This window comes from Egretta garzetta, unplaced genomic scaffold (genome assembly GCF_000687185.1).
Source record: "Egretta garzetta isolate BGI_Z169 unplaced genomic scaffold, ASM68718v1 scaffold112, whole genome shotgun sequence".
NCBI classification, from domain to species: domain Eukaryota; kingdom Metazoa; phylum Chordata; class Aves; order Pelecaniformes; family Ardeidae; genus Egretta; species Egretta garzetta.
This window is the reverse complement of record NW_009258884.1, coordinates 1,985,126-1,997,788: the sequence shown is the minus strand read 5'-3', so window position 1 is coordinate 1,997,788 and position 12,663 is coordinate 1,985,126. Positions and strand designations below refer to the sequence as shown.

The 12,663-nt window shown below is 44.3% G+C and overlaps 1 protein-coding gene across 9 annotated transcripts in view; it reads left to right on the top strand.

Moving 5' to 3' along the window:
* The window catches only part of VPS53 (VPS53 subunit of GARP complex), a 63,574-nt gene that overhangs the window by 36,181 nt on the left and 14,730 nt on the right, over nucleotides 1-12,663 (top strand). For all 9 annotated transcript variants that reach the window (XM_035889502.1, XM_035889500.1, XM_035889499.1 and 6 more), the window contains 4 exons: nucleotides 2,904-3,146; nucleotides 4,644-4,791; nucleotides 5,740-5,822; nucleotides 9,425-9,503. In XM_035889502.1, the coding sequence (XP_035745395.1) occupies nucleotides 2,904-3,146; nucleotides 4,644-4,791; nucleotides 5,740-5,822; nucleotides 9,425-9,503 (553 nt within the window). The remainder of the gene's footprint in view (nucleotides 1-2,903; nucleotides 3,147-4,643; nucleotides 4,792-5,739; nucleotides 5,823-9,424; nucleotides 9,504-12,663) is intronic.

Here is a 12,663-nt window from a genome sequence, read left to right as displayed (position 1 = left end):
CGCCCAACGGATACCAACTGCTCATGTCACCAAACAGACTGACTTACTAAGCACCACGTTCTTCTCTCGTGCTGCTGAGATGTTGTCTGGTTCCTCTCACGATGGCCAGAGATGCAGAAAAAACACTGAGTAGCTTGAGTGAAAGAAAAAAGGAAGAGGAAATACAGGAATAAAAGGATTCAAGGAGTGAAATAAAATTCCCTTTATAAGATTTCATTTCATATTTTCTCTTGGAGAATTCTTGCTCCCAGTAAGTATGCTACTGTTAGGAAATACCACATCTGCGCTATGAGAGAATTTGCTTTGAGCTTTTTTGCAGAGGCTACATAGAGAAAATGTTCATTTTCTGTAGCTCTCCTGCCTTCTTCATGTTTCATCTCCCAGTAGTTTTTTCTGCCACGTTCTTTGTGCTCCCACTGTACCACACAAAGCTTGTTAGCCTTCGTGTTGTATTTGGGCCAGCTGAGTCTAATGTGGAAATTTGTGATTGGCATCAACTGAGGTGTGCATTAATAATGTATCAGTTCCCTTCGTGCACCATATCCTGATGTTTTTCTTGTATCATATCCCATGCTGAAATCAGAGCAGTCCTCATCGCCTGCCTGTGATGGGCAGTTTGTCCAGGTTAGGATCAGAGCAAGCATGAAGCTCTAGCGCTGCTCCCCCAGCTATTTTGGGCAGCTGCATTTGCTCGTGCATCCCACTTGACAAGACCTTGGGGGACCAGGAAAATGTAGATACATTTCATTTTGCCTCGGAGAAGAGGAGAACACGTGGAGTAAGCATAAAGAAACAAAAGCCACTGACATTCCTCACTGCGTCTTGAGACTGAGAGAATAAAAATAAAAAAAAAGTGGCTGGTGAATGCTAAGAAAGCTCCACTTCGTTGTGCAGACGGAGCAAAGCACAGATGCAGAGGTGGAAATGCAGCTGTTGAATTTAGTGGGACTTTTGACAAGGAGCAAGCCACGTACTTGAGAACCTGAAGGAACGCTGCAGCTCGCAGCACGTGCGAGCCCTCCTGCAGCAGCCATCTGCTTGGCTCTCCTAGGGCTACGGGGGGAGGTGTATTTTGCTTCACTGTGGTCCAATACAATCAATGCTTCGGTTCAGCGTTCAATTGCTCGTGCCAGTGTAGAGATTTATCACATCGGTTGAGCAGCCTGATGTTTTTACAGTTCTTGTAACAAAGCCGAGGAACTGTGTGTGTGTGTGGAATCAGAGCTATGTGAAGTACTCAAAGCGGTAAGCAATAAGCATGAAAAAGGGGCTACTTGTCTTTGCAATAGCCTATGAGCCTAGCTTAAGCCAAAGAGTCTTGCTTCATGATTTAAAGCCCTGATATTGCAAGCACATTTCTGTAGATTAGTTTGGCCCAGTGGATGATCTGCGGTAGGAGCTCATCTGTTTTGGTGCAGCAATATGTAAGTTTATTAGGGAAGAGCCAGGTCACCTTTTCCACTAGTGCAGTGTGGTAAACTGGAATCAGAGTGGTTCTTCTCTTTCACAAGATGAAAAGAAAAAAAGGACAGAAACTGGGGAAAAGTTTTCGTCATTGGTGGGTCTTTCCCCTTTCGTTGGCAGAGGTAAGTGAGAATGTGCTGGAGAGTCGCAGCCGCTGCGCGGGCGGTAAGGCCGTACCCATCCTGGGAGACCCTAATGCATGAACTCTCGTGTTGTGCTGGGTGCCCTGTGGGCTGGCCTAAGATCAGGAGAACCTTTGCAGTTGCAACTTTTTGATGGGCTTTTAAAGAAGAGTTCTCATTTCTATGGACAGTATTGCAATTCTGTTAAACAAGCCTGTTCTTGAAAAATAATGATAATACAGGCTGTGCCATGGAAGGAGAGAGCTGGGGGAACTAGAGCCAAGACCGTAGTGGAAATGGGAATACAAAATACAGAAACTTCACAACTCCTTTTGGTCAGTGGAGTGCCACTCTGTCATCTGAAATGTCTGTATATTCCTCAAAAGCCAAGCTTCCTCATGGAAGTGTGCATGGATTTGTGTGTCTGGGGGAGGAGGTTTATCGCTGTAATTGAGTTCATCTGGCAAAGGTTGCTCCACTTAGCCGAGCTCCGGGGCTGGCAGGGCTGCTCTTTGTTCCTGACGCGGATGTGCTGTCTCTGGAGGAGCAGGACCAGAGGAACTCCCCAAGATCAGAAGACTTCTTTGGTCCTGTATTGATGGTTCTGGCCCTCTGCCATGCTAAAAAGCCTTTTTGTCGTGATGAAACGGTGGAGTGAAGTTTATTGTTGCCTAAAGACCAAAATGCTTGATTAAGGACCAGGCTATAATGAATCACTGGAGACAATAGGAGGGCTTTTTGGTGCTTTTAAAAAGAGTTTAAGTAGGAAGTGCACTTTGTGCTCATGCTAAATAAAACTGCTTTAAAGGATGTGTGCAGTTGTGCAAAACCAGGTGGTATCCAAATGGGACCAAGAAATGGCACATGGCACACCATTTTGAGCACATCCCTTTAAAAGCCGTATTCTCCCAGGTCTGCTCCAGAGGCCGCTGATACGGGAAGCCCGACTGTTACTTTTGCTGGTGCCAGGAATGAAACTTGAGCGTAGTCTTTATGCACTTGCATCAGATGTGCTGAACCCAGTCCTGGCAGACTTGTGAGCTTTTATATGTGACTGGAGAACAGATTGAAGCTGCCACTAAACCTCTTTGAGTACAAAAGGTTGTTACTCATCGGTGCAGTCCACGTTATTGTATGAGCTTTGTGCTGAGCGGGTGGAGATAAGAAAGGGCTGGAATACCCAACTGCTAAAATCTGAATGTGTTTGCTGGTGTCACAAGGCAAGGCATCTGCTTTTAAGCATTGTTCTCTCTCTCCCCTCCGGTTCTTCGCCCAACATACTAAAATATCTTTCTGTTGTTCCCCCACATCCATCAGAAATCTCGGCGAACTGATTGACAGGTTTGTGGCTGGCTTCAAGGCTCAAGGTCCCCCCAAACCCAACGTGGACGAAGGAGGAGCCGTCCTGCCCAGCTGTGCCGACCTCTTCGTGTACTACAAGAAGTGCATGGTGCAGTGCTCCCAGCTCAGCACAGGCGAGCCGATGATAGCCCTGACCACCATATTCCAGAAGTACCTTCGGGAATATGCTTGGAAAATTCTGTCTGGAAACCTGCCCAAGTGAGTTTTGCTTCCCAAATGCTGCAGGACCGTCTGGTGAGACATTCCAGTGAGGAGCAGATGCTTTGTAAATAGAATTAATAAATACATGCTTGTGAACGCTAACGTTTCACTGTCAAAGCAACCACGTAGCAGCAATATGACTACATGTGCTTGATGATTTTCTCAAAAGTTCAGTTTGTTGCGCTGAGAAACAGCAAGAGACCAAATGGATAGTAACGGCATTGTTTTTCTTTTAAGGGCCCCTGGAGGACAGCTTCATATTTGGCTTTGATTAGCAGTCAGATTTACAGTTTCTTGAAGTTCCTTTTGAAATGCCAGCCCAAGTGTCTTCAGAGAGGTCTGGCTTTCAGAATTGCGCTTACCCTGCCACTTGGGTAACAGTTGTACTGTGATTCTTAGCTGCCTTAGCTCAATGTTTTACATATAATAATTTATGATGAAGGTGGTTTTATTTGTGTGATGCTAAAGTGCTTACCTGTAATTCCCTCTGATCTGTAACATTTTTTATATCTATATATATCTATATATGTATGAATAAAATACGTAGATGTAAATCCAGTGAAAATAAAGGAAATCATTACAGGTTTACACCAAGACGGGTAAGTGTACAGGCTGAAGGAGCAACTTGAGATATTGGCAACCTTAACTACCGATAATTTTGTATGCTATTTACCATCTTTAGCTTTGTTTTCTTTGTAAACCTGGGAGCAACAGAATGACTTTCTGAAACCAGTAAAATCTTTTACAGATGGAAGGGGAGAGGGTTACATCCAGACAAGTGGAAAGATAAATTTAATGTGCATTCTCCATCAGACCTCAGTTGCATTCTTTATACACATTTTTTTGTGTGCTCCATTTTTGCTGTCCAAGATAAATATCGCTGTCCTATTTTTTTAATGGATTTGGATTATAAAGAGTTGAGAGGTAGGGAATTTCCTGAGTCTAAACTGTTCTGAGCCTTTCTTTGTTGATACGCAGCCGTTAATCACTGGAAGACGGTGGAAAGAAGCTGCATCTACTATAATTTACTGTGTTGATATCATCAGTTTTTAAATCGGGTTACCGAAGTTTCAAATGCATGTCGACATCTGTTTAGTATTGAGAAGATAAATATGACAAGCTGCCTGATAGTTACTGAGATTTTTCTGTGATCTTTAATTAGATTTTTTGTGACTGGCAGTGAAGGTGAAGGTAGTTGGGGAAAGCTGTATTCCACTTGCATCCTAATCTACCATGTTGTGAATGAGTGAATTGGCCTTTGCCTGAAGGCTTGATATTGAGTTCTGTCTTCCTAAAAGATATTCCTTAGCCAAAATAGCAGTTCTAGATTTGATGTAGAACAGCACTGACCTGTGATGCACAGGACATTGGACTTTGTGGTCATAAGGGCTTCTTGTGCCATTGGAAACTGTCATTTTCAAAGTCGTAACTTTGCACTTTGTGTGTCTGTACACCCGAAAGCCTTACAGGTTTTGTCTTTGTTTTTTTTCCCAGGACAACTAGCAGCAGTGGTGGGCTCACCATCACTAGTTTGCTGAAAGAAAAGGAAGGCTCTGAAGTGGCTAAGTTTACTTTAGAAGAACTCTGCCTCATTTGCAGCATCCTTAGTACTGCGGAGTACTGCTTGGCCACCACCCAGCAGGTGAGCTTTCCTTTACAGCACCTCTGAGAAGGCACCCAGCAGCAGCCCCTCTTCTGTCAGGAGATGCTGTGCTGCTCCCCCTTCAGGGGGAGGCTGCTCTGGAGACTGGAAGAGTCAGAAGTACTGAAATACCCGTAGCAGTATCTGCTCCACATAGCATCCCCTTGATTATTGAGCTCTACATTATTAAATCTGTATTTCAGAGAAAGAAAAGTATTGATTTTGCTGTTTCTACCTGAGAAAAGTCATTTGCTTGTAATCCTGCTTTGCAGCATCAGCTTTGGATGCTATCTTTTTATACTTGTGACATAATTTGTTTTGGATTGGGAACCAAATTTTTCATAAAAGAAAGAGTCTTCACATGGTGCACAATCTCCCTTTTATAAAACCAGGAAAAACAGTAATTCAAAACAGGTTTGGGAAAATGCTTGCATGAAATATGGGGGTGAGGTGGAGTGAGGAAAGAAGGTATTGATGCTGATATGCTTTGCAGCCACAGTGCTCCTTACATTCAGGTGCTTTCAAAATGCCGTAGGTTGATAGATGAGCTGTGATGTTTGGCCATATCAGGACCTCTCCAGCAGTAGAGCTGGTGATCCTCCTTCTCTGCAGTTTGGGTGCAGACAGGGTGTTGGAAAACATCTTTATTATCAGGGCAGGTGCCACAGTGTTAAGTTAGTACATTAGCATGGCACACTAGCATTACATATATGGCCATGGAGGTTACTGCTTTGAGGATGCAGTGCCACCGTAGGCCATCCTGGCAGATGATGATGTCTAGGGTGCCCAACAAGGAGAGATTTCCATTGTTTACAGGCTGAGTTTTGGATATAGTCTGGGGACAGATTAGGTTTTAAAAAGCTGACTTTTGCAGGGTATAAGTTTTTAAGACTGGTCATTTCAAGTAAGAAATCTGATCTTTCTGTTGCTTGTTTTGTTTCCTAACAGTTGGAAGAGAAACTCAAAGAAAAAGTGGATGCAAGTCTAGTGGAGAGAATCAACCTGACGGGAGAGATGGACACTTTCAGCATGTATGTTCAGCAGATGCATCCTCCCAGAATATATCAAACATCCTACTTTGTCAGCCAGATGGTGCTGGAGTAATACAAGACCAAGATACCAGTGTTGTAGGACCCAGCCAGCGGTAGGACCCACCCAGAACTGCAGTTCAGGCATAGGCATTTCCCTGGTGAAGGAATGGTCATCCTTTGGCTAGTCCAAGAGCAGCAGTAGTACAGACTTCAGATGTAGTTGTTCCCCTTCATCCTAGCCAGAGGAACAAGAGCACTGGAAAGGGGAAAGGAAATAGTGAGTTTCCATTTGAAACATCATTTGCATCTTGGCAGCTCTGGGAGGTGGCTGTTTCATTTCAAGAAAGGAAGCTATTTCAGTACATTCCTTCCCGCTTTAACTTCCCACTGTTAATCAGCAGCCTTGTCAGTATGATCAAACCCCATTTCAGATGACATAAAAGACTGATCCAATCTTATATTTGGGGATTATAATTGAGAGAAGATTATCATTCATTAAAATAACTTTTCACGTAACGATGCTAAAAATACTCCCCTCTAACATCCTCTTCTCTCCACCACTGACAAACAGATTGAATATTTTTTGAGAAGGAAATCGAGGCAAAAAAAAAATTGTTTTGCCTCGCATCAGACAAAAGAAAACCTTGGCAAAGCTGGGAAGGTAATCCCTATCACCAGCAATCTTTCTCCCTAAAACTAAGATTCAGCTCGGGTAGCAGTAAGACTTTTTCAGTAGGCTTCCTTCCTGTGATTCCTCCTCTCTTGCTCCAGTGGGCAGGATCCCACTGAATCTCCATCCAGGTATTTCACGTGGTCCTGGGCTCCATTCCAAGCTGCAGAGACTCCCTTCCCTTTAGATATTTCTCAGATCTTTTTAAGAGTGAATCCCTGACCAAAAGCTAGGGTTGCTATGCCCGCTGAGCCAAGGCAAGCAAGGTAGCTGGGGAGTAGAAATGAAATATGCCACATAGTGGGATGTTTTCCTGACATGGACAAGTTGAGGGTGAGTTTTGTGTTTTCTCGTGACCTGTCCAGCAAGAGCCAGCTACCTTGAGTCGCTGCCCAGTTTCCACGATGGCTGCCTCATGAGGTGGTTGGTTGTAGGCAGCCGATATGATGTGTTTTGGAAAGTGTTTAAATGTACAGTTCATGCTTGCTGTTTTGGACAGGTTTAAAGTTAAACTGACAGGCCTCATGTATCTTGTAACAAAGGCTTTTTAATTGACTTTCAATCTGTTCCAGCATAGCTCTTTGTCCAGTCTTCTGTCAGTGTAAGTCCTAGCTGTAAACATCTCTCTGGTGTTTGCTCATTCAACATCAAACAAGTTGTTTCTTCTGGGATTTGATAGCTTGTTAGGCGTGATCGTAAAGAAGGTGATAAAACATTGCTGCTTACACACCCCGGGTGGTGTTTCCTCCTTCGCAGAAAGGAGAGTGCAGAACCACCCCAAATGTGTATAAAGCGATCAACTTGGGGGGGGTTTACCCCTGGAGTGGCTAAGCATTTTCTTTAGGAAATATGGGAAAGAAAATGAGGTCTTCTTGAAGCCCAATGGGAGGAAAATTATTGTCTCATAAATCCAGAAATCCGTGGTTCCTGCCCTATTGATCTGTTGCGAGATTACGGGCAGCATTCAGAGACCTCTCGAAGGCCCGAAGTGTTGAGCTTACAAGGCTCCCTGTTAGAACCACACTGCTTATTTATGGCCTCGGCCTCCCTGTCTGTCAGCTTCCATGTGTCTGTCGGGGATAGTACGGGCATTCATGAACTGCCACTGAAGCATGGGTATGTGCTGCCAGGAGCAAAGGTTCAGAGCAGCTTCTAGCAGAACCAGGATCCAAACCTTCTTGATGCGTCATGATGCTTTGCATTTGCACCACACCGTTACCCCTCTATAGCAGGTGTGTTTATTTTGAAATGTAGACAAATAGGTTTCTCTCCCTATTTGCAATCTTGTGGTTTTCAGGCGAGAACCTGTACTTGGTGATCCAGCTTCAGACAGACTCCTGACGTGTGGAGACCAGTGATGAAGTCGCTTTCCTTCCATGGGGGAGTTGCGTTTCATTTTGGTGCTAAACCGTAACTCTTTTTCCTACCGATCACTGCCAGCAGGAGTCAGCTGTGCCCTGGAGATGGTTATTTCAGTCCAGCTCCCTTGGCATCACTTGAGCTGGTGGAATCCCCCAAGGGAGTAAATCCTTTAGTGCCCAGCAGAAGCAGAGGCACCAGCAGAAACGGTCACAGGCTTTTTTTATCCCAATGCAACTTTCAGATCATGTAACTTGAAGCCAATGGTTACTTCATCTCCCATATTAATTTTTCCAACTAATTGTAGTTTGCCTTTACAAATAAATTAATTGCTCTGAAGGAACAGTCATTTACTTGGCATCCTGTTCCAGTCTTTATGTGCTAGAGCTCTTGGAAAGGGAGTAGCCAACCTCTGTGGGTTGCGGTAAAGAGCAACACCCAGATCCCAGCAGCAGTTATGAGTGGGTGATACCGTGTCTTGATGAGGACACTTCATATTTTGAACAGTGGACTCCAGAGCAGTACAGAGAACTGCATGAAGATGGCGAGGAGGAGGAAAGATGGTTTGAGGAAGCACCGGTCAGATTTCTTGTAGATCTGTGATTCCCATCTGTGCTAACCTCATGAGAAAGAGCAGAAGTAAAATACGGTTCTTGTATCTATAATCCTGAAGTTGTAAACAGGCGTCTGTGGCAGATTTAAAGTTTACACTGTTCTTAAAACTGTACTTACTTAGCAAAACACAGTCACTTATTACTTCTAGCAGAAGTTGTCTGTAATGCGAGTACTGAGTTACATCCCCTTGAGGGTGGTCCGAGTCGCTGCAGACGGTGTTTCTTGGCTGTTGTTTTAGGATCAGTTTATGCACCTTTATGCACGCTGTAATACGGTGGCATCAAATATGTCTCTAAGCAATATCATGCTGTTTAAAAAAAAAAAAGGGGGGGGAGGAGGGAGAGAAATGTGTTTGACTAATGTGTCCTTTAGTCTGGTATATGTCTCTGAGAAACTCAAACAATGGATGGCGGCAATCCTAGACATAGTGTAAATAAGACATCTGCCTTGATCTTCTCAAATGGGAGACATTCGGAACTCCTACAGATGTACTTTTTTTAAAATTCTCTTTGCAAGTTTCTGTGCATAGTAGAATATTGACTGTGAATAAGTGGAGAGGTGATAAAAACGTTAGTTTTGTGCAGACTGGATTAAATTTGAAGCCGAATCCCAGTACTAGGCTTGGTACTCGGGGGTTTCTCCACTTCCCGATACGTGGGTGGGGGGGTCACCCTATCTGACACCTTTGATCTCCAGCCCCTTCTATGTATCAAACAGAGAAAGGTCAACTGTAAAGATGTCCCCTCTCCACTAAAGCCCATTGTGTAGCTCCCCGATGAACAGCGTGCAGAATTTCCCGGCTTCTGTTCAGTACAAGTTTTAGCCACGTGTGTTCACAGCATAATGCTGCTGTCAGCTAATAGATGATTTTCCTCCTTTCCCAGTCAAATACGCCGGTTCTGGCACCGTGTTGGTGAGTACTATCCTCCTGCTTGCTTTTTTTTTTTTTTTTTTGCAGTGTGATCTCCAACAGCATACAGCTGTTAGTGCAGGACCTGGATGCAGCCTGCGACCCTGCCCTGACTGCTATGAGCAAGGTAGGGGGTGGATTTATTTTGGGAAGAGGTAGCCTTAAAATCCATGTGGAGTTCTTGTTTGCTTTGATTGCTTGATATCGTTATTGATGTATTCTTTTATGCTGCCCTGAGACTTAGCTGTATATTGATTTCTTCTGGCTTCTCAGAGCAGCGATGGCTGTAGTTATAAATACATCCTTCACCCCAAACCCTCCTATGATTCAGAGCAGAGCTTTCATTCTTTTGCAGCACATTAAAACACATGGGTAATAAAATACTTTCTGTAAGTATCTCAGGCTTTCTCTTTCCACCCCTATTGCCAGTGAGAGTCTTTAAAATTGGGAAAACTTTTGTTAGCGTGAAATTTCAAATACACCTTCTCGTTTGCTATTCTTCCTGTGTTCAAGGAGTTTTACTAGCCTACTTGTTTGTGGCTGTTAAATGGAGGTGCTCGAAGGGTAATATGGAGTTGAGATTGAGCCCTACTGCTCCTATGATCCTCTCAAGGACATATGGAGCCATTCCTAGAGAGGCCCATGTGATTAGTGCTTAAGGATTTTGTTGCCGTTACACTGCTGGCTTTTATATGTTTGAAATGCAGAGCTGTGCTTTCTTGCCAAAGTATTGTGAAAACCCAGACTGCTTTAGACAGAGGTGAAGACAACAAAAGTGGATTGAACTATTTTTTTAATTAGAAATATTAAACATAGAGCTCCATTCTTGTAGGATCAACACACTGTCTCGCTGCCATGAATTTTAATAGCTTTCTGCTTTATGATGTATTCCAGCTGTGACTAGCCCCGCCACCCCCAGCTAATATTTGAAGTGGAATGCAGCTGGTAACAGAGCTTGTACATGTTCCAAATAAAAAGAGGATTTTTTTGCCCAGTAAAATAACGCCGCTAGGAAGGGGTCAGCACTTCAGGTGGTGTGTGTGTGTGCCATGACAGTTCCTCAGATCTCCTCCTGAACCTACATAGCATAGTAGTATTTGACTCGCTTAGCTCTGACTGTTTGTACCCAAGTAAACCACAACCTTGAGAAGGCAGCAGCTGGTAGGCCATTTATTTTTGTCTTTGGAACACTGGTAAAATGCAGCACATGTGATGGGACTGATGATATATAAACAAGCTAAGTGTTATGAAATTAGCTAAATAAATACTTGTCACTTGTGCACACATTCCACTATTTGCATCAGACAGAGTTGCTTTTATGTGAGTTTTACTAGACCTGGGTTTGGTGCAGGAGGGTTTTTTTCCTTCACCCTCCCTTTCCTTCAGGGCTGGGTTCATTACTCTGACAGCTGAATAATAAATGCATATGATTATTTAAACGCAGGGTTCGTATTTGAACGTGTAAAATTTCAGTCTTTATTAAGGGAATAGAGACCATGTGCCTGATCCATTCCAATTTTCCTGTACTAGGAAGGCATGTCTGTCTCAAGACCCCCTACTCCATTCGGGCTCTTCCTTTGTTTAGCTTCTTTTCATTTACTTCACTCTGGTGTCCTCCAAGATTCAACATTCACAATCCTTTTTTGGAGTCTGACTTTTTCTTTTTTTTCCCTTGCAAAAATGTTTGGTAACTATAGAGGTAAATTAAGAAATACTCAAACCTCTAAATCCACTTTGGCTGCGGGCCACTTTGAGAGATTTAACACAGAAAACGGCCTTGCGAATATTGCTTTCAGCTGGGAGTGGCGCCCAGTTTCCCTGATTCTTTACCTTGTGTGTTCTGGAAGAAATGGTAAATGACAAGAAGGCCCCATATTACAAAATTTGCAGGTGATAATCTTTACTCAAACTTTACAGCAGGTGTAGAATGCTTAAACACGGCCGTGGGATGGGGAGCTGGGATCTGGGGTGGGAGAGGAATTTGCCCTCAACTCCTGTTGTCATATTCTGGATAACAAAGAACTGTGAGTGTGTTGTACTGATCTGCAGCAGGTGCTTAAATTGCCTGGTGTGCTTTATTTTTAATTGTTAGGATGAGGGAACTGCTAATTTGGGGGGGATATTTTTGCCCCAGTTAAGTTTATGGATTGCACTGGATAAGGTTTGATTTACTTGCTGAATTAAGCATCGATTTATATGTAAAACTGTGCTTGTAAGTAGGGCTGGGGGACATTTTAGTGAATCATGTCAATCGCTTGCTGGTTTTTTATATTTTACTAAAACCTTTTGGCACAGCTGCAATTTCCTACCTCTTTACAACTGAGTGGACAACAGCAAGCGCTTAAACACGGAGCTCTAATAATCTCTCCAATACATATGAGGAAATCCCCGAGAGCAGAGCAATCAGAGCTGCCAGCTGCTAATTAAAAGACAGCATGAGTGCATTTTAGCCGTCAAACAAGGTGCAGCATGCAACAGTGCAAACCAAAGCTCGTGTCAGAAAGCAGTGGAGGCAGTTTCAAAAGCAGCAATAGCTGCTGCCTGCAGCGCCCACGGCCTTCCCTCTCCTCTCCCACCTCTTCCTGCATGAGCAACTTGAGATCAAGGGAGAAGGTCCTGTCCCGGCTGTTACGGGTGCTCCCCATGCCCAGTCTGGAGCCAGTAATAGTAAGCCACAGCAGTGGGATGCTACTGAGCATAGGGAGATGTGGAGACAGACTCATCCTCCATTAACTCACGAAGCAACACCTTTTCCTAGAGACCCACACCAGGGGGAACCTGGCGGTCCCTGGTTTGGCCCTGCCACCCCACTCCCAGCTCTCTGGGGGCAGAGGGACGTGCAGGGATGCGGGGACATTGAGGACCAGGCAGACGTGGGAGCACCCTTGAGCCTCTGCTATGCCCAGGAGCTCGTGCATCTCTTGCTATGTACCAAACCACCCCAGTTTTGCTCAGGGTGCTTCTCCTCTCCTCTCCTTTTTATGAAAGTGCCCTAAAATCTTGAGGGTCCTGTGGTTTTTGTTGTAAAAACCATCCCTGAAAAAACCACCAGGTTTTCAAACCCAGGTCCTGCCCTTGCAGGCGGCCGCGTTGCCCCCTGTCCTTGCGGCGTGCAGGTGCCTTTCGGCTGCTGCTGGGGCGCCCCGTTCACCGGGCTTCTCCCTTTGGCCAGCGAGCGCAAGGCCTCTCTGCTCCTGTTCTTTGGGCTCATTTTCAGCTTGTGTATGTAAACTATGTGGATATCCCAAGAAAAACATAGGACAAGGGGAAAAAGAGGAATAAATTTA